Here is a 23196-nt window from a genome sequence, read left to right on the forward strand (position 1 = left end):
ACAAATATCACAAACAGTAGGCTCTTACTTTTCACTTGAGTAACGGCCCGGGCTTTCGCGATTCCTTTAATAAACTCAAAGTAGGTCATAATACCCACCACTGCATCCTTAAACTGGTATAAATCTTGGTTTCCAGAGTTTTAATTACAGTGGCTGCTCCCATTAGGTGGTCTTGTTTCATGGCAGGAAGCTAGACAGCTCTCTTGCTCTAAGTCATTTATGTGGACTGCGGGTATGTCTGTCAAACCATAATGAGCAATGAAAGAATGAAGAATGTTAATTTAACTGATGCTGCTTTTGCTGTTAACGTAAGTACCACCAGCTGCACCTCGTAAACATTGCTGTTTGCTTGCCTGCACGTCGCCATTCAGCAAGACCTAGCGTGATTGATAGAGGTGGAATTAGACTGATGGCTCGCGTGCCGCAACTTTTCTCCAGCGCTACTTCTCTGAATGCTTTTTTTGTTGCAAGAGACAGCTCCTAAACTTTAATTGCTTTTCAAACTAGCAAATGCTGCTCGTGTCAAATGCTGATAATTGGTTTATGACATAGAGGTATTATAAATTAAGGAGAGGTCAGCGTAGATAATGTGTGTATTACCTGCTGGAGAAACGGTGGTTGGGTAGAAGTGACACTCAGGAGATGCTCGCTTTGGCATGCGGGGGTTCTCGGGGCTCACACACGGCTTCTTAAACAATGGGCTCTAATAGGAAGGGACTGTCTGCAACAATAGCTGTGCTCGAAGTCACTTTATAATTAGAGAAATTACTGAATAATGCAAAACTCCACGAATGGTTTTTTTTCCGGCCCATTAAGCGTTCATGTAAACCTTCAAAATAAAGCTGCATACCTCCTTTCACCTGTCAGTTGTGGTGTGCGCTGAGCAAAAGCACGTTTTGTTCCTCTTGGGCGGGTTGTTAGGATGGTGATTAACCCCAAGAATTTGACACAGGCCACTTGCGCTCCAGTGCCAGCTCATCCAGAAGCATCTCACCCTCCCACCCGTGCTCCACTGATTAAGGTGCTCCTGTACCTCTTCGCATGAAGCTGCTTCCCATTGACATCCTGTCCAACATCTTCTTCTTTGCCTTGATGGTTTCTTGAAGTGTTTCTCGTCTCTAGCACAGCTCCATTCTCACTCTGTCCTGATATACTCGGTTATTTTAGAGGTGGTTTACTACATGTTTCCATTTTTACTCCAAGTGTATGTCAGGGTGAAATGTTCTAAACCTAAATGACTGCTGTTTTTAGGATTTAAATTATTTAGGGTTTAAAACAAGGAATACTCATCTAAGTAATTGATTTATTTTTGTTCTGTATTGTATATAACTTATTTCCATAATATTCTTCAGTTAGTAATAACTGAAATGTTATGACTTGCAACCAAATACCTTAAATTTACACCACTCCTTGCTAGTCATAGTAATTTACCTATGCACAGTATTAGGTTTTGAGGCTTTATGTTCTTTGTTAAGTAATAAATATTGTAGCTTTATTAAATTTGTAGCAGATTAATTAGTTCATGGCAAGCCATACTTTGGATGTTTTTCTGAGGACGTAGGATCGGTGAAGCTCCTTGTTTTGAGTGGAAATGGGAGAGACGCAGAAGGAGGCAGAACTGGTGGTTGGGACTCCCAGGACCTGATGGTGATGGCACCAGACAGCAGGCCACGGTCTGGTCCCTGCACCTGGGAGGGATAGGAACTGTAGTGCTCTGTGTCCTACCTATAGGCAGTATCTTCCACTGCCTCTTTCTATGAGGATGATGTTTTATGTGGAGCAAAGTAAGGTGGATCCTTAGCAGCATTCGGGTGCTGCTGCATTTAGTTTCTAGGTTGCAGAGGCAGATTGCAACCTCGCTACTCCGACTAGCACAGTTCTGGTATGTATGAAAACACAACAGTCTTGAAAGCTTTCAGGCCAAGTAGAGAACAACCCACACAGAAGTGGCCTTTAAGTCATTAATACCGTGGATGTGAGCTCACAAAGCTTGCCAAAACCGTGTGTTGGATACTAACGTCCTCCTTTGGTCACAACCTACCTCATAACCTGGGTGTATCTAGGCTTTAGGGTTTTTCAGTTTTATTGATTTCAAAGAGAATTGCATATATGCAGACTTATGGTGTCTGTGCACTTCGGTGCTGTAATGAGATTTTCTGAAAACACTTGCCTGTACTTCTAGGGACCTAAACTGGTTATTGTACGGCCCCATGCCTATAAGGCCATAATATTAGGCTATGATATCTTTCTCTCCCACTTGGTTTCCCTTTTTCCAGCCTGTGACTGAGAAATTATCTTTTCTTGGTCTTACTTTCAGTGAATTGATCCCAGTAAAGAAAATACTTTCTGAATAACTGCTGACTATGTTGAAACAAAGAAAAAATGTAATTCTGGACAGCCAAGGCTGAAAAATCTGGCTTCTTGGGAAAGGTTACAGAAGGAAAAGTAGGACTTAATCCGTTACAAAAGTAATAATATAGGTATATACTTGAGCCTTACAGTGCTTAAATACGCAAGCATGCTTGAATTGACCTCGTATGGCAAGGAGATCTTTCATGGATTTTTTTTGTGTAATTTTAAGGTGTTATCCTTTTACTCATATCTTGAAGAGAATTCATTGATACTATTTAATATTTTCATAAAACTTAGTTTGTTTAAGCCCTTATATTAAACCTAAGTTGTAATACTCCCCCACAGCATTCTCCTGGAGAAGCTGGCGCATCATGGCATAGACAAGTGTACTCTTCGCTGGGTTAAAAACTGGGTGGGTGGCCGTGCCCAGAGAGTTGTGATTAATGGGGTGAAATCCTCGTGGCGGCCGGTCACCAGTGGTGTCCCTCAGGGCTCAGTTTTGTGGCCGGTTTTGTTTAATATCTTTATCAATGATCTGGATGAGGGGATTGAGTGCACCCTCAGTACGTTTGCAGATGACACCAAACTAGGTGAGAGAGTTGATCTGCTGGAGGGTAGGAAGGCTCTACAGAGGGACCTGGACAGGCTGGATCCATGGGCCAAGGCCAACTGTATGAGGTTTAATAAGGCCAAGTGCCGGGTCCTGCATTTTGGTCACAACAACCCCGGGCAACGCTACAGGCTTGGAGAAGAGTGGCTGGAAAGCTGCCCAGCAGAAAAGGACTTGGGGGTGCTGGTGGCCGGCCAGCTTAACATGAGCCAGCAGTGTGCCCAGGTGGCCAAGAAGGCCAACAGCATTCTGGCTTGTATCAGGAATAGTGTGGCCAGCAGGAGCAGGGAAGTGATGGTGCCTCTGTACTCGGCACTGGTGAGGCCTCACCTCGAGTGCTGTGTTCAGTTCTGGGCCCTTCTGTACAAGAGGGACATTGAGGTGCTGGAGCATGTCCAGAGGAGAGCTACCAGGCTGGTGAGGGGTCTGGAGACCAGGGCATATGAGGAGAGGCTGAGGGAGCTGGGCATGTTTAGCTTGGAGAAGAGGAGGCTGAGGGGAGACCTCATTGCCCTCTACAACTCCCTGAAAGGAGGGTGGAGAGAGGTGGGTGTTGGCCTCTTCTCCCAGGTGAATAATGACAGGACCAGAGGAAATGGTCTGAAGCTGCGTCAGGGGAGGTTTAGATTAGATATTAGGAAGAATTCCTTTACTGAAAGAGTGGTCAGGCACTGGCACAGCCTGCCCAGGGAGGTGGTTGAGTCACCATCCCTAGAGGTGTTTAAGAAACGTCTAGATGTGGTACTTCAGTGGCAGAGATTGTAGGTTGTTTGTTTGGACTCGATGATCTCAAAGGTCCTTTCCAACCATGAAGATTCTGTGATTCTGTTTTTTAAACTGAATTTGAAATTATTACATTTTAATTCCATATAACTGAGAAATATTTATTTCAATACAACTTAGGATGAATTTTATTATGTTTTCTTGAGGGGGGGAAAATATTTTTCTCTCTTATAGGAGTACGTCCATTTAGTGGACATCTAAAAGTATTTCATTTGTAGCCACTAAAAATGAAAGTTATTTCTTACAAAAATCAAAGGGTCATTTTAATGGGCCTGACAAACAAAATTCCATTAAAGTTTCTTATCTTCAAAGTACGATGTTTCCACTTGCTGTGTAGTTCTTTTTGATTACTTCCCCTGCCTCCCACTCTTGAATATGCTGTTAGCAAACCAAAGAATAGACCGTGTGGTTGTATTCAGGTATTGTTTCCACTGTCATGATGTGTAGCTTCGACAGAAGACCTGTCCTCCCCCTCAGTGTGGATTTCTCATCCTCTTTCCTTTGACCAACACAAGCTTTGGTGGATCTGATGAAGCAAACCTCAGTCCGTGTTGGCACACAGCAGCTTTTCCAGTGCTTCTTTCAGCGGTGGCACTTGGAGGCACCTACTGCCGAAGCCTTGTGCTGTGGTATCAAACCTGGCTTGGCAAGAAGTGGCAGTGGTTAAGAATGTGTCCTCTTGCCACAGGAGTGATCTGAAACTCACACCCGAATACAGTTTGGGGAAGTGAAGAAGAGATAAGAGACCAAGTGAGTTACAGAGAGGTGACGTCCTTACCACCAGGTATTTCTTTCATCTAGTTTCAGAAGAGGCTGCTGCTATATTGAACACTGTCATGGTCCTTAGTCTGGTTGTGTTGCTAAACCCCAGATATACACACAAATACATGCTGATTTATTTTTTTTTTTCTCTGAGAAGGAAAAGCTTTAGAAGGTAGGAAAACTTGGGGCAGAAAGTCTAACTGGGTTTTGTTCACCTTGGTTTATAGGCTGGAGATAAGAAAACAAACAAGGAGATATGTCAGCTTTCCATCTCTTCCTGTAACCTGTGGGGCATCTGGATAAAGGGTAGCATACCTGTCTGCATGGAAGCCATAGTCAGGATCCAATAAAACTCCCAGCTTCGGTGCCTCTCCCATGCGTTGGGAACAACATTTCCTCTTCGTTCTGTCTGGCACTGGTGTAAGTTTTGCTGTAAATGGATCTACTGAAACAGGAGTGCTTCAGTGGATTAAATATTCCATGTTTATAATCGAATGTGTGGAGAAAATTAACTTTTTTTGAACAAAAAAACCCCCAAAACTTCTGATCTCCTATTAAGTCGAGGCAGGCTACATTAAGCAATCAACAAGTAACAATTTTGTTTTCAACGACTCCATTTCCCTCGTGTTAATTTTCATCAGGATTCTGGATAATGTACTACTAACCATTATTTTCTCACCTAGTTTGCTCAGTACTGACAGATAATAGATGATCCTATTACAAATAAATTTGACACTGCATCCATGAAAATGTGAAAATTGGAGTCTCTCATCATTATTTAAAATGTGTGTTCACTCACTCAAATGAGGTATAAGAGTCTCCTTTGGAGATAAAGTAGGCCAGATCGCTGGAAAGGCTGCTTCAGTGTCACACAGGTTAATGTAGATGTATTATGTATTTATATAGCCTATAGGAGGATAACTTTTTAGCAAATGATTTGGACTGAACGTGCACTTGATCAGGACCCTCATTAATAACCCCTGGCCACGCTATTCTCATAGTGAGAAGTTACCCTTGCAATCGCGAAGATTAATTCTGGGGCTGTCTATTGTAGTTTGGGAGGAAGAGTCAGGTGAACACACAGGTGAATTGTGTGTTAAGTGCTGAACGGGGATCCATATAGACTGAGCTATAGACTGAGATTCTCCACCGGCCGTGATGCCTTGGTGAAAATGGCCATTTTTTTCAGCCACAGATCTAGAAATTGGAACAAGACTGCTTTTCTCTGAAGGTGAGGGGTTGCTCACGCTACCTGTACCTCACTGAGGGCCTAATGCCAGCCTGTAACCTCCATACATGAGAATACAAAGATGGATTGACTCCTCCCCACTGGGTGTTAGGTCGTGCCCGTGTTTCCATGTGAATTGCAGTAACGTAGTCAAAATTTAGTAACTAGTGTGATGGCACCCAGTGGGATTTGATGCCAAGGAGGGAAGAACTGGTTAAGCATGTGACAACAAGCATTTTGTTTATGCTGGTAACTTGCTTTCCCAATTTGATGGATCATGAGAGACCATCATATTTGAAATTCTTTGGAGCATGGACATCTTCAGTTGATTTGTCCTGGGCTGTTAAAAAAAAAAAACCAAACCACTTTATTTAGCGTGGGCCGTGCACATCTCTGAGTCGTTGCAGAAGCCACGCAGCACAGCAAAGCGGCTTTGATAGACCTTCTCCTCAATAGTGACAAATGAGGATCGTAAGAGAGGACACTGAGTGAGGAGAATTGTAATGGAGGTGTTAGAAGAGATGGAGAGCTTGTGCCTGGGAAGTACATCATCAGAGAGCTGGAGCTGTGGAGAAGGGTTTTGTACTAATCCTGACATCGCTGTTAGGCCATGAGGAGAAAACTGTGGAAGTAAACAGCAGCATCCCTGGTGCTGCGCTGGAGCATGATCATCATACATACTCTCTGTCATCAGCATATTCTCTCTGTCAAAAATGGGTGTGTGATAGTCTTGTTCAAAGCCTTTGATGACAGGCTGCAGGACACTGCCTGGGGCTGTAAGACAAATAACAGTAGTCTTCTCCACGGGTGCTATCTGACTTTTAAAAGATGAATGCCTTCCTGACTGCGCCGGTGGTGGTTTGTAAGACAAAGCAAGCTCTCTGTTACCTGTGTAGCTGCTGAACTTGCACGTGTTTTAGTCGGAGCTGTGAACAAGTGTGTCAAGGGAAGCTCTGCAGTTCTTCACCTGGAGCATTCATGTCTCTCCAGATGTGATCAAAGCATCGCAAAGATGGTAGGAACTTAATGATGCAAAATGACTTGCTGTAAATGCCTCATTCGGAGTAGTTGTGTGGAGACTGTCCACCAAGCTTATTGGGAAAGCTTGCTGGTTGGGAAGTGCTGGAGGTAGCACTGATGTGCCACCCACCAAGCACGCAACTGAAAATACGTGACCGCCAGGAAAATATGAGTCCTTTAGGAAAATGCTTTCCCTCCACTTATCTCTTATGTAGGCATCTGGATGATTGCAGGCAATGCTGACACTTCTTGGGGAAGGTTAGCTCTCAAGCTACCCACTGACCAAAGTTTCTCAGCGCCATATGTGAAGAGCCTAAACCCTATGTTTTTATGTAACCTAATTCTTAAATTAAATCTAGCAGCTCAATTTTAACAGCATGATCTCCTCATGCAATCGAATGAATTCTGTGGTGGTCATATGTGCTAAAATCAACAATTTACATCAGGAGAACAAATTCTTGCTGTGAAGGAATTGCTTCTTTCTCTAATTATTCTCATGGAATCAAAAGTTTGATTGACTGTAACCTGCTCACCTCCCACACTTCCTCTTCTGTCTTCGTTTTGCTTTCTTCTCTTTCTTCTAAAGGGAATCTTTTGTAACTGATCTGTTTTTTCTGCTGTTTCTTTGGGGATGACAAATTAAACTACAGATCTTTTTTTTTAGTGTTGTAACTGGGAGGTGGAGAGAGGAGATTAAGAGCTCTGTCATGCCAGTGGCATTCAGCTTTGGAAATTTGGTTCATTGCTTTGGAAAAGTGGCCAAGATCTGTGCCTTGAAGGTGTGAGGCTTTGAGTCTTGGGGTATAATAAATGGGGCAGCTGATAAAGGATTGAGTAGGAGAAATATAATTAATGCCAATCAGCATGAGTTTATAGAAAATAGATCCTGTCAAGCTAACCTGATATCTATTAAGTGTTTTTAATGTGATTGCAAGTTTGATATTTATGGCTTCTACAAGGCATTTGACTTGGTGACACCATTTTGATTAAGAAACTAGAACAAAATAATTTGATTTGGCGTGTGTGAGGGATGGGAATTGAGCTTGCCCAACTTCAGCCATTTACAGCTTGGTGTCCTACTCTAAACTAGTTGGTTTAGCTCCCTCTGAACTCAGTGGAGAGGAGGAGGGAGGGCTATTGCGCCATCCCTGAGCTGACACCAGGCAAATGTGAGCTTGTCCGACAAAGCTGTTGTAGACTGTGTCGGCAATCTTTGTGGGCATCCGTAGGAGAACTTCAGGGAGGCTGTGCTAAATCTGGATCTGACCCTACTAGAATATTGTGTTCAGGTCTGTCTGCACCTCATGGAGGTTGAGGAGGTGGGGAGAGATGGTAGAAGAGTGGTGATGGTGGCTAAGGGGTGGAAAGCCATGCCTTTAAGCCACTGGGATTTCTTGCAATCATTCATTGACGTAATCCAAGAGAAGTGAAGAATTGATTAGGTTTTCTATGGGGGAAATTTTAAGAGAGGGAGAGTCTTCAGTCTGTTGGACAAAAATATAGCAAGATCTGTTGTCTAGAAATGAAAGCCAAGAAAATTCATAATAGAAAAGAACAAATAGATTTTGACAGCAGGAATAATTAATCGCTAAAACCTTTCACCAGCACCTCCAAGGCATCGCTAGAAATTCGGTAATAATGACAGGATTTTTATTTTTTTCTTCCTGAACAAGGCAAGAAATTGAGTCCTTATAATATTGAAGAGAATTGGACTAAGGTCAAGAAGGGATGACTAGGATTATCAAGTCAGTAAATAGTGTCTTGGTCTCTGTGAAGACAATAGGGTTTCTCCTGCCGTGGTCAACGTGTCAGAGCAGAATGAGTGAGTGAAAACGGAGACTGTATTTGGGGAATCGGAGGTGACTTCTGTCAGTCCCTCTAAACCCAAAGGGTAACTCCTCTAGGTAGACACTCGTAGCTTTGAAAATCTTTTTTTTTTGGATGCAGTATGTTGCTGGCCATACCACACCGTAGCATCACCTTGGCTGTATTTTTACCACTCAGACTACTTTGTACCTAAATATTGCATAAGGATATTTCCTTCTCTGGGGGTGTGGTGGTGTTAGTTCAGATCAAAAGAGAAACGGTCGCTTTAGCCCTTTTGAGCACAGGCTGTTCTTTCTGAGCTAATGGTAACAGTGCTCTCCCTTCCCATTTTGCAGCATCAGAGCCAAGAGAATGAGTTTTTTGGTTTTTTTCCCTTCATCCCTGCTGTTCCTGGTACATTGTGAAAACCAAGGGCAGTTCCTGATCTCCACTCTGTCTTTTTGTTTTGCCAGCTTCGCGTAAGACAAGGAGGGGCACGGAAAACTCTAAAAGCCAGGTACTTTGCTGCTGCCCTGGCTCTTCTGCAGCAGCCTGTTCCTATCCTGCTGCTCTCCAGCTGCCTGATAGCATTCCTCCCATGCTACCAAAGGCACGATGTGGCTGTCTTCACATCATCTGCACTTGCTTATGTTACCTGACTCCCTGATAGTCCCTGAGAGTCTTACTAGAAGAGTAGGACTTTCTATTAAAAACCATCTGTAAATGTCAAACCAACAGGTTTGTTCTGTTCCTGATTTTTCTATTGACTTTTTTGACAAAAATCTGGAAAAGACCTTAAACCGCAGAAAGATGGTTCATGATGTCAAAGTAGTTGAGGTCTTTTGAGCCTCAAATGCTTCAGTGCTTTGAACGCTTCATCTCTCCAGCTGCTTTGGTGAAGCAATGGAGTTGGGAAGGTAGGTTAGTCAAGCTGTCCTAAAACTTTTCAGCCTTTTAATCCCAATGCCTTCAGACCATTGCAGCAGAAGGTATCTTTGCTAGTCTTTTGCTTCAATAAAGAAATAAAAGACCTTTCAAACACATGTACTTGCCTATAACCTTCACTGAATCTCCAGCAAAGCCAGTGGACTTCAGTGAATTGTGAAGAAGCTGAGTCCGCTTTAAGGAAATCTCCCCCTTTTACTAGATTGTATATATTTGCTTGCAAAGAAACCTTACTATTGGGGTGAACAATTTTGAACTGAATGTCAAGATCCATTAGAACTCTGCATTCGTTTGAGTAAGCAGTCTTTTCAGCGGTCTCTTTTTGCATGTGAATATTTTGCCTATCTCCTTTGAACTCTGCATATCTCAGTAGCTTTCCTTGAGCTTTTCCTGGAAAATAAAAATTAAGTAAACTTAGAATGAGTAAGAAATTCCCACTTGCATCATCACAGTCATCTGACTTTTGAGTCTCGCTACAGAATACCACAGAAATTAATGTTGTCTGGGTAATGCAATTCTATGTTTAGCATGGTTTAGGGGAAGGATAGTGAAATATGTTCTTTGAGGATGGGCTCCTAAAGTGTCTCTCTGTATTTTTTTTCTGGAGTTTTGTTCAATTGTGCAGGTATGTATGCTTTAACTTCATTTAGAGCACCAACTAAAGGCCATTTGAAGAAAAAGATGACACTTGATAGACTATTAATGCTGGATGTCTGATCTTCAAGGTCTATTCATTACTAACCTGTGATCTCTGTACCTCTTGCGGTGTTTTAAAAGTATTTTTGGAAAAAAAGTGTGTCTGTAAATTATCTTGGCAAACTTTGTCATAATTGCTCATTGCATTCGAGTTTGCAAAAATAACTTTGTTTATGATCTGATATTTTTAATGGCATATTTCCCTGTTTCCATTTAAACTCAAACTGACATCTTTCTTTTTTCCCTTTTAAAGAGTAGCATAATCCAGATGCCTGTCAAAAGACTTGTTGATGTAGCATTTTATGAGTAATCCTTCTGTTGGAGTATTTTGTTTTGTCAGAAATGTTTGCCAAGCTCTTATAAAGCTCCCCATGAATATTATTGATGTATACTTCCTTTTAAAGAAGTGATTATCCATGCAGGAATACAAACTGAACAGTCAGTTCTAAACCACAAATGTTTTCTTAAAAGCTAACGTAATGTCATAGGAGGAGTTAATTTGTTGATGTAATGGAACGGAGGGGTACCGAGCTACAATTATTTTCCTCTTCTCTTTTTCCAGCTTAACTCTTTGAAGCACGGGGCGGCATTTGAGTTTGGGGGACTTCTTCAAACACATTACACAGAATAACCTCAGGGTTACTGTCAGTCTGTCTAAATCTTTGATGAAGAGATGTTAATAGTTCCCAGCCTGCTTTCAGAGAGATGAGTGTGATTGCGAGAAACATTATGAGTAAAACATACCAAGTAGTCTTAGGAATCCAGCAATTATCATTTCAAACCCGGAGCTGTTAGACAGTACATCCAGTGATGCTCTCGTTTGTTGCTGTTAAAATCTTTATATAAATAACCGGCACTCCAGGCATGTGCAGACATCCTCCTCTCTCGTCTTCTTTCTTGGGTGATTCCTTATTCCAGGGCAAATGCTCTGGGGTCTGCAGACCTTGCAGTGTTTTAGCCTGCAAATTAGTGCTTGGCTGGTTGTCACTTGGTGAAAAGAGAGATCTGTAAATTCTGTAATAAATAATAGATTAGGGTCAACATACACAATAGTGTTCTCCAGGCGTCACCGTGCAAGAGAGTTGCTCCTTCCCATAAAGTCAAGTGGGGCTATGAACACGGATGCATCCTTCAGTTCCAGCTCTGTTTTTATTTTTTTTTCTATCCCAGCCGGCAACGCTTGGCTGTGGCTATGCCCAACTTCAGAGCCTGCCTAGGTTCTTGCGGCATCCATACTTGCGCCCTTCTCAGACCACTCGCTCGTTTACAGGCATTGGGACAACAGGTCACACCAGGCATTACGGAGGTTTTCCTTGTAGAGCTGGGATAGTCCCAATCTAAATACACTAAAGGTACTGGGAGGGCACAGCAGTAGTCCCTAACCTGCGCGGCACTGACAGCTTTGAGTATGTCGATCTGTTCTTAACTCCCATGTCCGTGTGGCTTCCCGGTTGGCTTCCCGGTTGTGCGAAGCTCGGCTTTTTGCAGGGTGACTGATTTTGATTTGCCACATATATCGCCTACAAGCACCCTTCTGCTTATGAAACATCTACTTAGCCTGCCTAATAAGTGTTTATGCCTTATATTGGAGTCTTTTTTTTTTTTTTCCTTCTGATTTGCTTTCTTTTACCTTGTTTATTTGCAAAGAGAGCGTGCTCCAACTGAGCCCCTGAGTGCTTCTTCCCCGTTCTTTCTCCCCTGCCCCAAGCTGCAGTCTGCGATGTGGGGGAGGTTGTTTGCAGTGCGGAGCAGCTTGTAAAGGGCATTTTTAAAGCGCTTTCTGCTTCATAGCTGATTTATAGCTTGTTTACACAGGCAGACTTTCATAGAATACTTTGCATTAAACTTTTTCTGATTAACTAACCTACAATAACTGTCTCCATGTCCTTGGCTTCCTTTCCCATATGTTTTTTTTCAATCGAGCGAGATGCTGTGGGCAGGCGCTGCATGGTGCATTGCGTCCTCCATGCTGAGGTCCACGTTGTGCAGCTCTGCGGCAGGCTGTTGGGTGAACTCTGCTTCAGGGGAGCTCTGGAACAGTCCCCAAAGGACTCCTGGGCTGCTCCCTGCTTTTCAGGAGTTTGCACAACACAGAAGAACAAGCGTAAGTCATTCCTTACCCAGGGACGGGTATGACAGCTCTAGTCTATTTGCTTTACTCTTTTTTTTTTTTTTCTCTTCCCAAAGAAGCACCGTTGCTTCTACAAGGAGAATATTATTCTTGATCCCTTAATTTCACCAGTCATTGCTCAAAGCCTTGGCTTTGTTCTGGAGATACTGCTTTCTACTCTGCTTTTCCCTGCACTTTGGAAGCTGTTCAGCTTGTTCCTGGCAGGTGCGGTTGTACAGCAGTAGATGAGTCGGGTGGTAATCCTGTCCTGCTTTCCTTCTGGTTCTCCTACTTCTGCAAATGCTGCACAAAGTAAGGCAGATGTCCTGGTGGTGGATCCAGCTTGACCCAGGGAAGTGCTGGTTTTCCAGGCTTCTTCTCGCTGCAGTGCTGAATTGGTGGATGTTGCTGCCTGCTCCTCACCTTGCCTTAGGTCAGGAGGATGCTGTTTAAATCTGTATACACTTCTCACACCCTGTGCAGCTCTTGGTGGATGAGCTGATCTGCTGTATTGCTGGATACTTCATCTGTAGCAGAGAAGCTCTGAAACAGTGTCTTGCTGCATGTGTTTTTGATTTGACATCGTATGAAATCATTCCTCTCCCCTATCCTTCCTAGTCTTTTTGGAAACCTCTTTTCTAATTTATTACCTCAAGCTGAAGCACGGTGAGCTTGTGCTGTCACCAGATCTCATTGTTTGCTGGTCCAGGGTCGCTCTACTTTGTCCAACCCAGAACTGCTGAAGTTCGGGGAAATCCAACTGATACAGCTGCTGTCCCCAAAAGATCTAGACCTGCTTCTCACTGACCAGGTCTTTTGAGCCAAAGGCAACTCTGATTATTCCATCCCTTCAGGAAGATGCCCATGTTGATGAAGTAGGTGAGCTGACACCAACTTCTTACACCATGTTTTGTGTGGCCACCTGCTAGTCTTACCCTGAAGCTGAACTGCCTACTTCATGAAGCTCGCTACTACAATGATGCAGTATCTAAAGCAGATGCTTGGTTTCCATCAGGTTGCTTCAAGTCATTTGATTTAGAAGCTTAGGTACAATATAGGATATATAACCTGTCCATACTGAGGTTGTTTGGCTCCCAAAGGAGACATGGGGCTGCTGCTGTAGGTACCTTCAGCTTCATACGTATTGATACAGGGAATTGAGGCTTTATCTTCACACTACAATGAGAGATGGCAACTCTTGCTTTTTGGTGTTTAAAAGTCCGTGCTGTGCTTCTGCCTCTCCCGGTTTCAATACTTTATTCTAGTGGTTCAGAAATGCCTGGCAGGCGTTACTCTCCTTGCGTCCCCTCAATGGCAACTGCAGTTCAGTTTTGGTAAGATTAAAATCCTGTCCTATAAACAGCCAAGACTTTCTAAAGTGGGGGAAGAAAAACCCACCCAAGCACTAGTAAATGGTGTAAATTGCAGTACGTTAAAGACTGTTAATCCTGTCTTTGTGTTGCCCCAAGTAATAATTTTGACTCTTCTTTGGGACTGCGTGTCTAGGAGCAAGCAGACAGATTTTGAACTTAAGTCCGTCTTTGTGTACCATTTTCATGGTGACGGATTATTGCTTTTCTTGCTTCTTTTTTCCTTCTGATCCTTCTTTCTTCAGATGTCCCGTATCCAGCTGTGAGGCCTGTTTTTCCTTTCCCTATGGCACTGCTGTCTAGAGGCTACAATACACTCTGTAAATATTCTTCATGGCTTTCATTATTGAGGCGGGAAAGAAAAAGGTTTCCTTCATGTAAAACTGTCATTGGCCTCTCATGGTTCTTCTCTATCAGAAACCCATTTTATTTTTTATTATGATTGAAGGCTCTTCTTTTGTTCTGCAAAGTCCTGGAACAAGAGTCCTGAGATGGCTTTGGAGGAGGGTGTTTCCCTAAGGAGATATTCCAGAGCAGCTCTGGCCTAGTGTTTCCCTTGGAGATGGTGGGGTAACTATGATATGATGAGTCACTCTGCAAAGGAGAAATAACTCCCTTGAGTTTTTGCTTGCCTTTCCATAAACAGCTTCATGAAAACAGTGCTCTTTCTGACAAACAAAAAGCAAAACAACAAAAAAAAAGATTCTGGTTTTGTTTGAGCTTTTTCAGGCAGTCCATGCGAAATTCTTTTGTCATGTCGTGAAAGTCAGAAATGCTCGGTTGAAATGTCTCAACAGCATGTTCAAGAAGTATTGAACAGATAAATAAGCAGACCAGATATTTAAAAAGCCTTCCCTCCAAAATGAGTCTAACCCTGTAAACAAAGCAAGCTAGGGAGGAGGATGGGGCTGGGTATGAGAGAGGACAGGAATGATGGGGATAACGTGGATGAGATGTTCACATACCTGCGCCTTCCCCAGGCCTTTCATGTCCTCCTTCCTTGTATTATCTTGCTTTATGTCTTCAAGACGCGGACCTGCAGCTGGCTAGTGGTTAGGCAGGGCTCTGTTTTTTCTATGAGAAGTAAGGACTAAAAATTGTACATGTTTTAGGAGATTAATTTTGGGATGTCAGCTGGCCCTAATCCCATCCCTTTAAACTTTTCTTATAGTAGTCTGATCTTTTTTTTTTTTCCCCTTCCTCTGTGTGATGGTAGATCTTGCCTTGCAGCCAGCTCTCATTACAGATCATTCATTGAATCAGCATGAGCCGTTTCATCAGCTAGTCAAGCCAAAGCTGCTATATACTTCATTTGCAGATATATAGTAAGAATTCGTTAGTTTTATTAAACTCTCTTAGAGGAATAGAGCATGGCCCAATGGAGTTTATTGCTTGACTGATCCATCAAGTGACCTTGGATAAGTCCTTTAGTTTTTCCATGTGCTTCCGTTCCCCGTTCCTTTACCATCCTCGCCTTCACCAGACCTCTTCGGACTGTAAACTCTTCAGCGCTGAGCCAGTTTTAGACTTTCACAAGGGAAATTATTTGGTCAGGTTATTTAAACACAGCAAGAGTCATACAAATATTCTGTAATAACACGCTAGCAGGACAGGGAGATGTTTTGTGTAGTAAACTTCCTACAGGTTGCAGGTAGGATTCGTGAAGTGTTACTCTGCCACTTTGAAATTATGATAATTACACAGAACGTAAAGTTTGTGTAGAAAGAAAAAAGCTTAGGCTGAGGTAACGGGAGGGAAGCTCTGGTTGCATTGTTCGAGGGAAGTGCGCTGTAAGCTTCAAATGAGCGTGTATCAACTCAATTACTTGTATGCAGCGCTCTTGTCACTTCACGAATCTTCTCGGCAGAAACCGAAACTCCAGTGCTAAAAATGTGAAATCAATAGGTACTGTTATATCCACTTAAAAAAAAAATTGTATTGATTTGCAGATAATGACAGCAGTTCATTCTTGCAGGATTACATGCCACTTCCTGTCATAAAGATTACTTTCGTATATATTACGTCTGAGATGGAGAACATAGGTATAAAACTGCTTTGCTTTAATGAATAGTCGTTTTGCTCTGGGCATTAAAATGAGATATATTTCTTTAAATTTATCTCTAGGGATTATTTTTATTTCATGGGCAAACCCTGTGTTACCAAAGAATCCAGAATGCTATTAAACTTTTAAATAATCTTGGATTGCCTTGTTTTGCAAGTGCTTGAACTAGTCCTCTCTTTGATAGCAACTAATTAAGCAAAATATCGTGCTCTTTCTGGTCTCCCCTGTATCCTTGATTAGAGGGTTAACACCATGTTATCCTTGGGTATAAGCTGCTCTTTGCTAAACCCTAAGTATCTACCAGCATCTAACTCTCTGTGCTTCCTAACAAATTTCTGTCACCTTCAGGGGATTAAATTCTCCGTGCCGATCATGGTGGCATGTAACGTCTCCCATTGTGCAGCTATTTTTTTTTTTCCTTGTGCTGTGGCTCATTTGAAGCCTATGCTTATTAAGCATAGGTGACTTCATGTATTAAAATAACTCTTTTCAACTCTTTCTAGGTAATCTGGCTAATTCCCAGAAACCTCCTGCTAAATGCAAGGGATTGCTGTCCTGTTTACTGACTTTTACACCTGAGGCTGATTTTTATACAGATTCTGGATATCGCAGGGTAAGTGTGCAGATATCTGTTCTTTTTGTGGTTTGTTTTTCTTTTGTGGTCTCTTATTTGCTTACACAAAGGCAATTTGGGCTGTGCTTTCCCTTTCAGTGACTGCAGCAAGTCCCTATCGGAGCATGTGCAGCTGAGCATCTGTGTCACAATAGAAAAATAATACAGTAAGGTGAATGCTAATGCTGTAAGCTTGATCAAGAGTGTTTGAATTTTGCAGTATAGCTCCAAGAGGGAGCAAAATTCATATGTCTCCAGACTGATAGGCCTCTATCTTATAAAATTGTAAAAAGCTGTAAGGCGCTGACTGGGGCGTAGTGAACATTTTGAGTTTTAATCTGCGTGCGCGTATTTTTGTGTGAGAAATGAAACATTCTTCATAACGTACATAGTTACAAACGTCTGTGACGTTTGGAAGATCAAGTTTAAATATTTGGAAAAGGGATATTAAAGGTTACTTGGTTTCTTGGGGGCATGGGGAGGGGAAAGAAAAAAAACTGATTCCCTCTTTTATCCTATTCTACTACTCGCATCAGAGTAGAAACTTATAATATTTGACTTCATCGCTCAATGATTCTTGTCAGCTTTTTCACCTCCCAGCTGCTGCAGGAAAGTGTAATTTAGTGGACACAGATTGATTTTTCTTTTTTTGCCTCTTCCTCAGTCTTGATCCTCTGCTTCCACCTTCTCTTTCAACCTGCTATTTTTCTTGCCTCACCACTTTCCTAGCTGCTTTTTTGCAGTCCTCTCTGTGGTTTTTTTTCCTCCATGGAGCTAATCCTGGCCCTTGGTGCTGTTAGTTATCTTTCTTGTCCTCTTGGCCTCCTTTAACCAGCTTTCTGCCTTCTCCCAACCAGATATGTAGAGTCATGGGATAATTAGGCTGGAAGGCACATGTGGAGATCATCTAGACCAACATCCTTCTCAGAGCAAGGTCACCTAGACCAGGTTGCACAGGGCCACCTCCAGTTGGGTTTTGAATATCTCCAAGGATGCAGACTCTGCAACTTTATTTGGGCCCCTGTCGCCATGTTTCGCCACGTCATGAAGGATATTTTCCTCATCTATAATCTGAATTTCCACTGATGCAGCTTCTTTCCTCTTGTCCTATGTGTGCGCCTTTCCAAGAACAGGCTCATTCTGTCTTCTCTGTGCCTTCCCTTTGGGGAACTGGAAAACATCGTGAGGTTGTAGGAGCTCAGCCTGTGTTCCAGCCACCAGTAATCCTCCACTGGACATGCTCCAGTATGTCAAAGCCTTCTTGTTCTGTGGGGCTCACAAGCCCCGCATGAAAGGGAAGGATCGTTTCTCTGGACCCTGCTGGCTGTGCTGTTGCTAATGCAGCTCGGCCTTTGTTGCGAGGTCATGTTGCTGGCTCAAGTTCTACTTGCTGTCTGCCAAGACCACCAAGTCCTCTCTTTTTTTTTTTTTTCCTCTCCTATTTTTAATCTGTTTAATCTTTCTCATGCACTGTTGTGCGGTCCTTACCTCCAGTGCTTGCTGTTCCTTCACAGAATTCCTTATTGAACAGTATCAATATCCTCAGTATCCCCGATGCATCTTGATCGTAATGTCCCTGGCAGCCTTTTCCCATAAATGAGTTTGAACTGCACTTTGGAAATGGTGGAAAGCCCATTTCCAACTCTTGGAAACGGGTGTATTTCCCTGAGCAACTGTTTTAAAGCTTTCAATGTAGCTTTGATAACTTAAAAATCTTTTTCAATTCCTATCATTAGTACGTTCATGGTAAAATAGGAAATTGTGTGTATGCCTGGATGTGTACAAGTGTGTGTATAGAAGAGTGTATTTAATCCTTTTTTTCTGTGCTGCCAGTACGTAGTCATAAATAGTGTATATAATAATATATATATGAAACTGTTGCTGGAAATTGAGTCTGAATTATGAATAAGGCTTTTATTTTATATTCCTTCTTTATGTTTTCCCTGCATGTGTGTGTAATGCTGCAAATTGCAGATAGCAACAACTGTAATTGTAGTTAAATCACACGTTCTCCAAATTTTATTTTTTTTTTAGTAGCCCTCACGATGAATAATGTATCTGCTTTTCCTGCGTTTTAAGAGTGCGTATGTTGGGAGATATGCCAGAGAACGGATGTTCGAGAACGCGGTCTCAGCCTTGGTTTGACACGCTGATCAGATGGTCCTTGGGGGAGGGAGACACGCTCCTGTGCTCCTCCAAGCTTTGCTGCCTGGTTCACTTGTAAGTGGTCGAGGGGAAGGACCGAGAGGGCATCAGTAGTTCGGTGTTCAGATCATAATCCATAGTCTGGCCAGGGTGGCCGGAGCTCACGTGCAAGTTTCTTGGTTTATATCTACCAAGGAAAAGAAAGCATTGAGCTGGCAAGTGGAGCAGAGAGGGTTAAACGTACTGAGTCAGGGGGAAAAAACAGTTGAGCAGAAAACAGGTAAGAGAAGTAGAAAGGAAAAGAAAATGTACTGAAACCAGGATGAAGACTTTAACTTGCAACATGGTGTTTTGTTTTTAATTCAGAGGAGCGTTGTCCAACTCATGAAGAAGTAGTTATACCAGAGCCACTCATACAGTGATGAGTGACAGTTTAATTCACTTCTGTGGTGGGGAATGTCTAGCAGATCTGGCTTGTGATAAGTTGCGCCATCGCCTAGTTCACATCAACATGAAATGCTGAGGATAGTCTTAGGCTGAATATCAAATTATTGCAAAGTTGTTGTGTTAGGTTATGGTGTGCCTGCGGCTGTTTCTGCCACCATGGCTGTGATCGAGTTGCAACAAAAGGAAAAAAATAAAAAAAAAAAAAAAGGAAAAAAACAAAAAAGATTTGGAAATGAGAAGCCGGTTGTCTCCAGGCTTCCTCCTGAAGGCTTCTGTTACTCGTGAGAAGTTGTTTGAAAGGGGCTTGAATTCCAGGATGGACTTTGACTCTGCTTGGGAACGGGCTGCACGTAGGAGTTGCACCCTTGTCTGTCTTAACCCATTTTTGGATATTCCTAGCTGTTCCCCTTAAAAGACCTTTTAACTCACTTCATTTTTCTGGAGGATATAAAAAGTATTTATGCGTGTTGACTGTAGCCCTGTATATCTCAACAATCACGTGCGATTGCAATATTTTTATCTTCTAACTGGGAAGTACTTAACCCCAGTTTTTTCTGGTTCAAACTGAATTAGTTTTCACCATATGCAGCACCTCTTATGAACGTGCGGGTGGGGAGGAGGAATTTGAAATGAAGAAGTCGAGCTGTTTCTGTGATACAGTTATTTTAATAACCGTGGCGCTCTCAGCACAGCAGACTGATTGCTTTTCAGAGTATTTCTAAGGAGGAGAGAGGGTCAGGAAGGTACGTAAACTCAAAGCGAGACCTCAGATGACCACGTGCGTTTAGGTGCTTGAACAGAATGATTGCATTTTGCTTTTCATTTTTGTAGTTTTTCGGTGGGTGAAAGCAAAGATTTGGGTTTATTCCGTTTCATCCTGTTCGGGAGAAGGAGCGAGCCCCACGAAGTAGAAAAAGTTAGTCACAGAAGTTCGAGGTCACGCTTTTGGTTTGAATTTGGGATAAGCTTTGGGATGCAGCAGGGAAACCAAGGAATAACCTCACTTGTCTTTGGAACGGTATTCATAGAATAATTCAGTTTGAGAAAGACCTCAGGAGGTCATCTCATCCAACCTCTTGCTCAGAGCAGGCCAACTGTGGAGGCAGAGCAGGTTTTTTAGGGCCGTGTCCGTGTCCAGGCACGTCCTTTAATACCCCTGAGGACGGGGGCTCTTCAGCCTCCCTGGGCAGCCCTTCTGCTGGTTAAGCACCTGCTCTGAATTCTCTTTCCTTATATCTTACCAGATTTTCCCTTGTCGCAGCTTGTGCCGGTTGCTGCTTCCGCTTTTACAGCGTGCCCCGGGAAGAGTCTGGCTCTCCGCGTGCTCCAGACCTTTAACCGTCTACTAAATCATGACAAACGGGAGATCTGTGTTTGTAAAGAGCTTGGATCAATGTTTGTCAAGCACCTATGCATCAGGCAGTATTTTTTGCGTGTTTGAGTCCATTTAACAGCATCAGGCAGTATTTTTTTGTGTGTGGTTGAGCCCGTTTAACAGCAACTGCGTTGGGTTGTTTTTTTTACCAGGGCTCTGATGTTGCTGTGCTGTTACGTCAGGGAGCAGGGACGGGGTGAGGAACAGGCAACACTCGCACTAACGTCTCTGTAGGTGCCAACACAAAAATACCTACGTTCCTTTCTGCCTGTAGACAATTTCTATTCTTCGCAGGAAGAGTGGTCAGACACTGGAATAGGCTGCCCAGGGAGGTGGTGGAGTCACCATCCCTGGATGTGTTTAAGACTCGTTTAGATGTGGTGTTAGGGGATGTGGTGTAAGGGAGAACTTTGTAGAGTGGAGTTGATGGTTGGACTCGATGATCCCAAGGGTCTTTTCCAACCTAAATCATTCTATGGATGCATGTCAGGTAGGCCTGGATTTACTCACAGAGCTCGGAGCTGGATGTGGTTCCTGTTCCTATCTCTGCCACAGCCGCCTTTGTGGCAGAGATAGTTGTGCCTCAGCTTTCACTCCGTTAAAACGGAGATTATATACCCGTATTCACGAGAGTGCTGCCAGTCCTACGGTAACTGTTAAATGCTTTTAGTTCCTTGAGAGAGGCCAAAAAATATGTGTGTTTATGGTAGAAACTACATGCTTGTAGTTATACAGGGTTATGTGAACTGCAGTATTCTTGGTAGGTTGCTTTTAAAGCCAAGTAGTACGCTGTTGTAATGCGTTGTGTTAACCACACAAATTAGATGCTTTTATCCAGATTACTTATTGGAAATTGAAGCAGACATACACAAGGGTTGCTAGGACGGCCTCATTTTTCACATTCAAGATTTGGAAGTAGAAACAAAGCTTAGAAACTTGGTGTTCTTTTAAAAATTAAGTCCTTTCATAGAAGCAGTTAAGTATTTTTTTTTTTTTGTCAGCTTTAATAATAATGAGATTTTGGTGCTGGGATGAGCGATAATTGCAAATGGCAAAAAGTCATCAGAACGTTGTTACTCAGATTGCAGATTTTATTAATCGTAAAAGAAATTATTCACCTAGAAAGGATGTTTTATAAGTGCTCATTTACATGAAGAAAGACTCGCTGCCTAATTTATTGTTTCTTTTTTTTGAAAAAAAGGCAACATGAAAAAAAACCCCACAAACTTTGTCCTGTCCTTCAAAACCTTGATTATTTTGTCCTTCGCATCCAGTTTGCTTGTGTCCTCTGTGCTCTCGCTTAGCAGTGGGACTGATCTTATTTTTGCCCCTTCTCTCTCTCAAATGTATCTGCTGCTGCTTGGATTGATTCCATCAGCTGAGTACTGTGCATCTCCCCTGCATGCATTTCCTCCACAATTAAAAAGGGTATTTATCTTTTATGAATGAATTCTTAGATGAGTTGTTTGGCCCTTTACATGTTTCTGATCTCATGAGGTGTTCAGGTTTGCAGACGTAAATTAAATTTTCATCCGTTTTCTCCCACTTCTTTTATGTTGTTTTCAACACGATTCTTGATTAAGTAAAGAAATGGGGCACATCCTTCGCTGTAGGAATACAATTAGTCAATGAGCCTGCCCTCTGAGCTTAAAACATGGTACGTACTGCAGTACCTCTTTAATTGGGGTGTTGGATGGTAGACTCTTCAGGCTATGGGTACAGCCTTTACATGTTCCTGCTAGAGAATTCATACAGAGAGCACTGCCGCAGCATGAATATTCAACAACTGCCTGCCCCTTATTCCTTATGCTGAAATATTAATACAGCAGTGATTCTGCACCTCAGCTTGCCGAGATCGGGGGGGTGTGTGTGTAATCCTGCTGACAGTGTCCTGCATGCACCCAAGCCTCTTTGCAGGGTCATGCCTTTCTGGACCACGCTGAACACCAATTAGTCTCAGTAATGCCGCAGGAGCCGCTGCTGCTGAAATGGTGACGGGCTTTCATGTGAAAGGTGAGGAGCACGGGCTCACGTGCCACCAGGGCACCGTTTCAGCCTGCAGAAGGACGTCAGCTCCGAGGGGGGAATAAAGCTACTACTCATGGTAGCAAAAGTAATTTCAGACACGTGGCTAGAGAAGTGCTTTACTGTAATGCCCATTGTGACAAAGCTTTCTTTGAACTTTGCCGGTACCACACTGAGATCCTTCAGCGGGCACTTCCACCACTTGGGCCTCTCCAGGATCGGATTGCAGGTGACTCGGTGGCAAAACGGCTTCAGAAGCGCAGGATTCCCGCTCTCTGCCATGCCCTGGGCTGGGACTTGAAAACAGGATTTCACAATTCATATTGCAGACTTTGGAGTCTATTTTCTAAACTAATATTTAAAGTATGCCCCACCAATTCTGGTCTCAAAGTTGGTTGTTGAAACTATAATGTATTTCAACACAAAATTATGCAGGCTAAAGTGAAGATTGGTATGGTAGTGGAGCAGATTCTTCTGTTTCATGTATATTTGAAAGCTGAGAAAGCTTCTGCTGAAGTCAGACGACACAGGCTTGTCAAATTGTTCACAAACGAAAAGATTGCTCTTGGATGGAATTAATTTGCAGTATCTCATTTACCATCTTGAGTTTTGTCATGAATTTCCCCTACTCGGCAGCCTGAAATGCCAAGTGAAAAAGTGTTTCAGTGAGAGATAATATAATATATTAAGAAAATGTTATTGATCACAGTATGCTTTTACTGGAAGATGACTTTTTCTGACCGGAACACAAGGGACTTTGCCTCGTTACAGTAGGAAAATGTATTGTAATATGCAAACAGGATTATTGTTAAGGTCACAGCAACTTTGTTTTTACATTCCACTTCCT

General features: G+C 42.7%; 1 protein-coding gene across 7 annotated transcripts in view; it reads left to right on the forward strand.

Annotated features, from left to right (window-relative positions):
* The window catches only part of KLHL29 (kelch like family member 29), a 403126-nt gene that overhangs the window by 53082 nt on the left and 326848 nt on the right, over positions 1–23196 (forward strand). For 3 of the 7 annotated variants that reach the window (XM_074581951.1, XM_074581954.1, XM_074581952.1), the window contains exon 2: positions 16248–16357. The exons of 2 other annotated variants lie outside the window; for them this stretch is intronic. Coding sequence is in view for 2 of the 5 variants with exons in the window: in XM_074581948.1 (XP_074438049.1) it covers positions 12084–12306; positions 16248–16357 (333 nt within the window). In the remaining 3 variants the exon portion in view is untranslated. Of the gene's footprint in view, positions 1–11215; positions 12307–16247; positions 16358–23196 lie in introns of those variants that run through there. 2 more of the 7 variants (XM_074581948.1, XM_074581950.1) reach the window with 1 other exon arrangement.

The sequence above is a fragment of the Larus michahellis genome, chromosome 3 (assembly GCF_964199755.1).
Source record: "Larus michahellis chromosome 3, bLarMic1.1, whole genome shotgun sequence".
Classification (NCBI taxonomy): Eukaryota; Metazoa; Chordata; class Aves; order Charadriiformes; family Laridae; genus Larus; species Larus michahellis.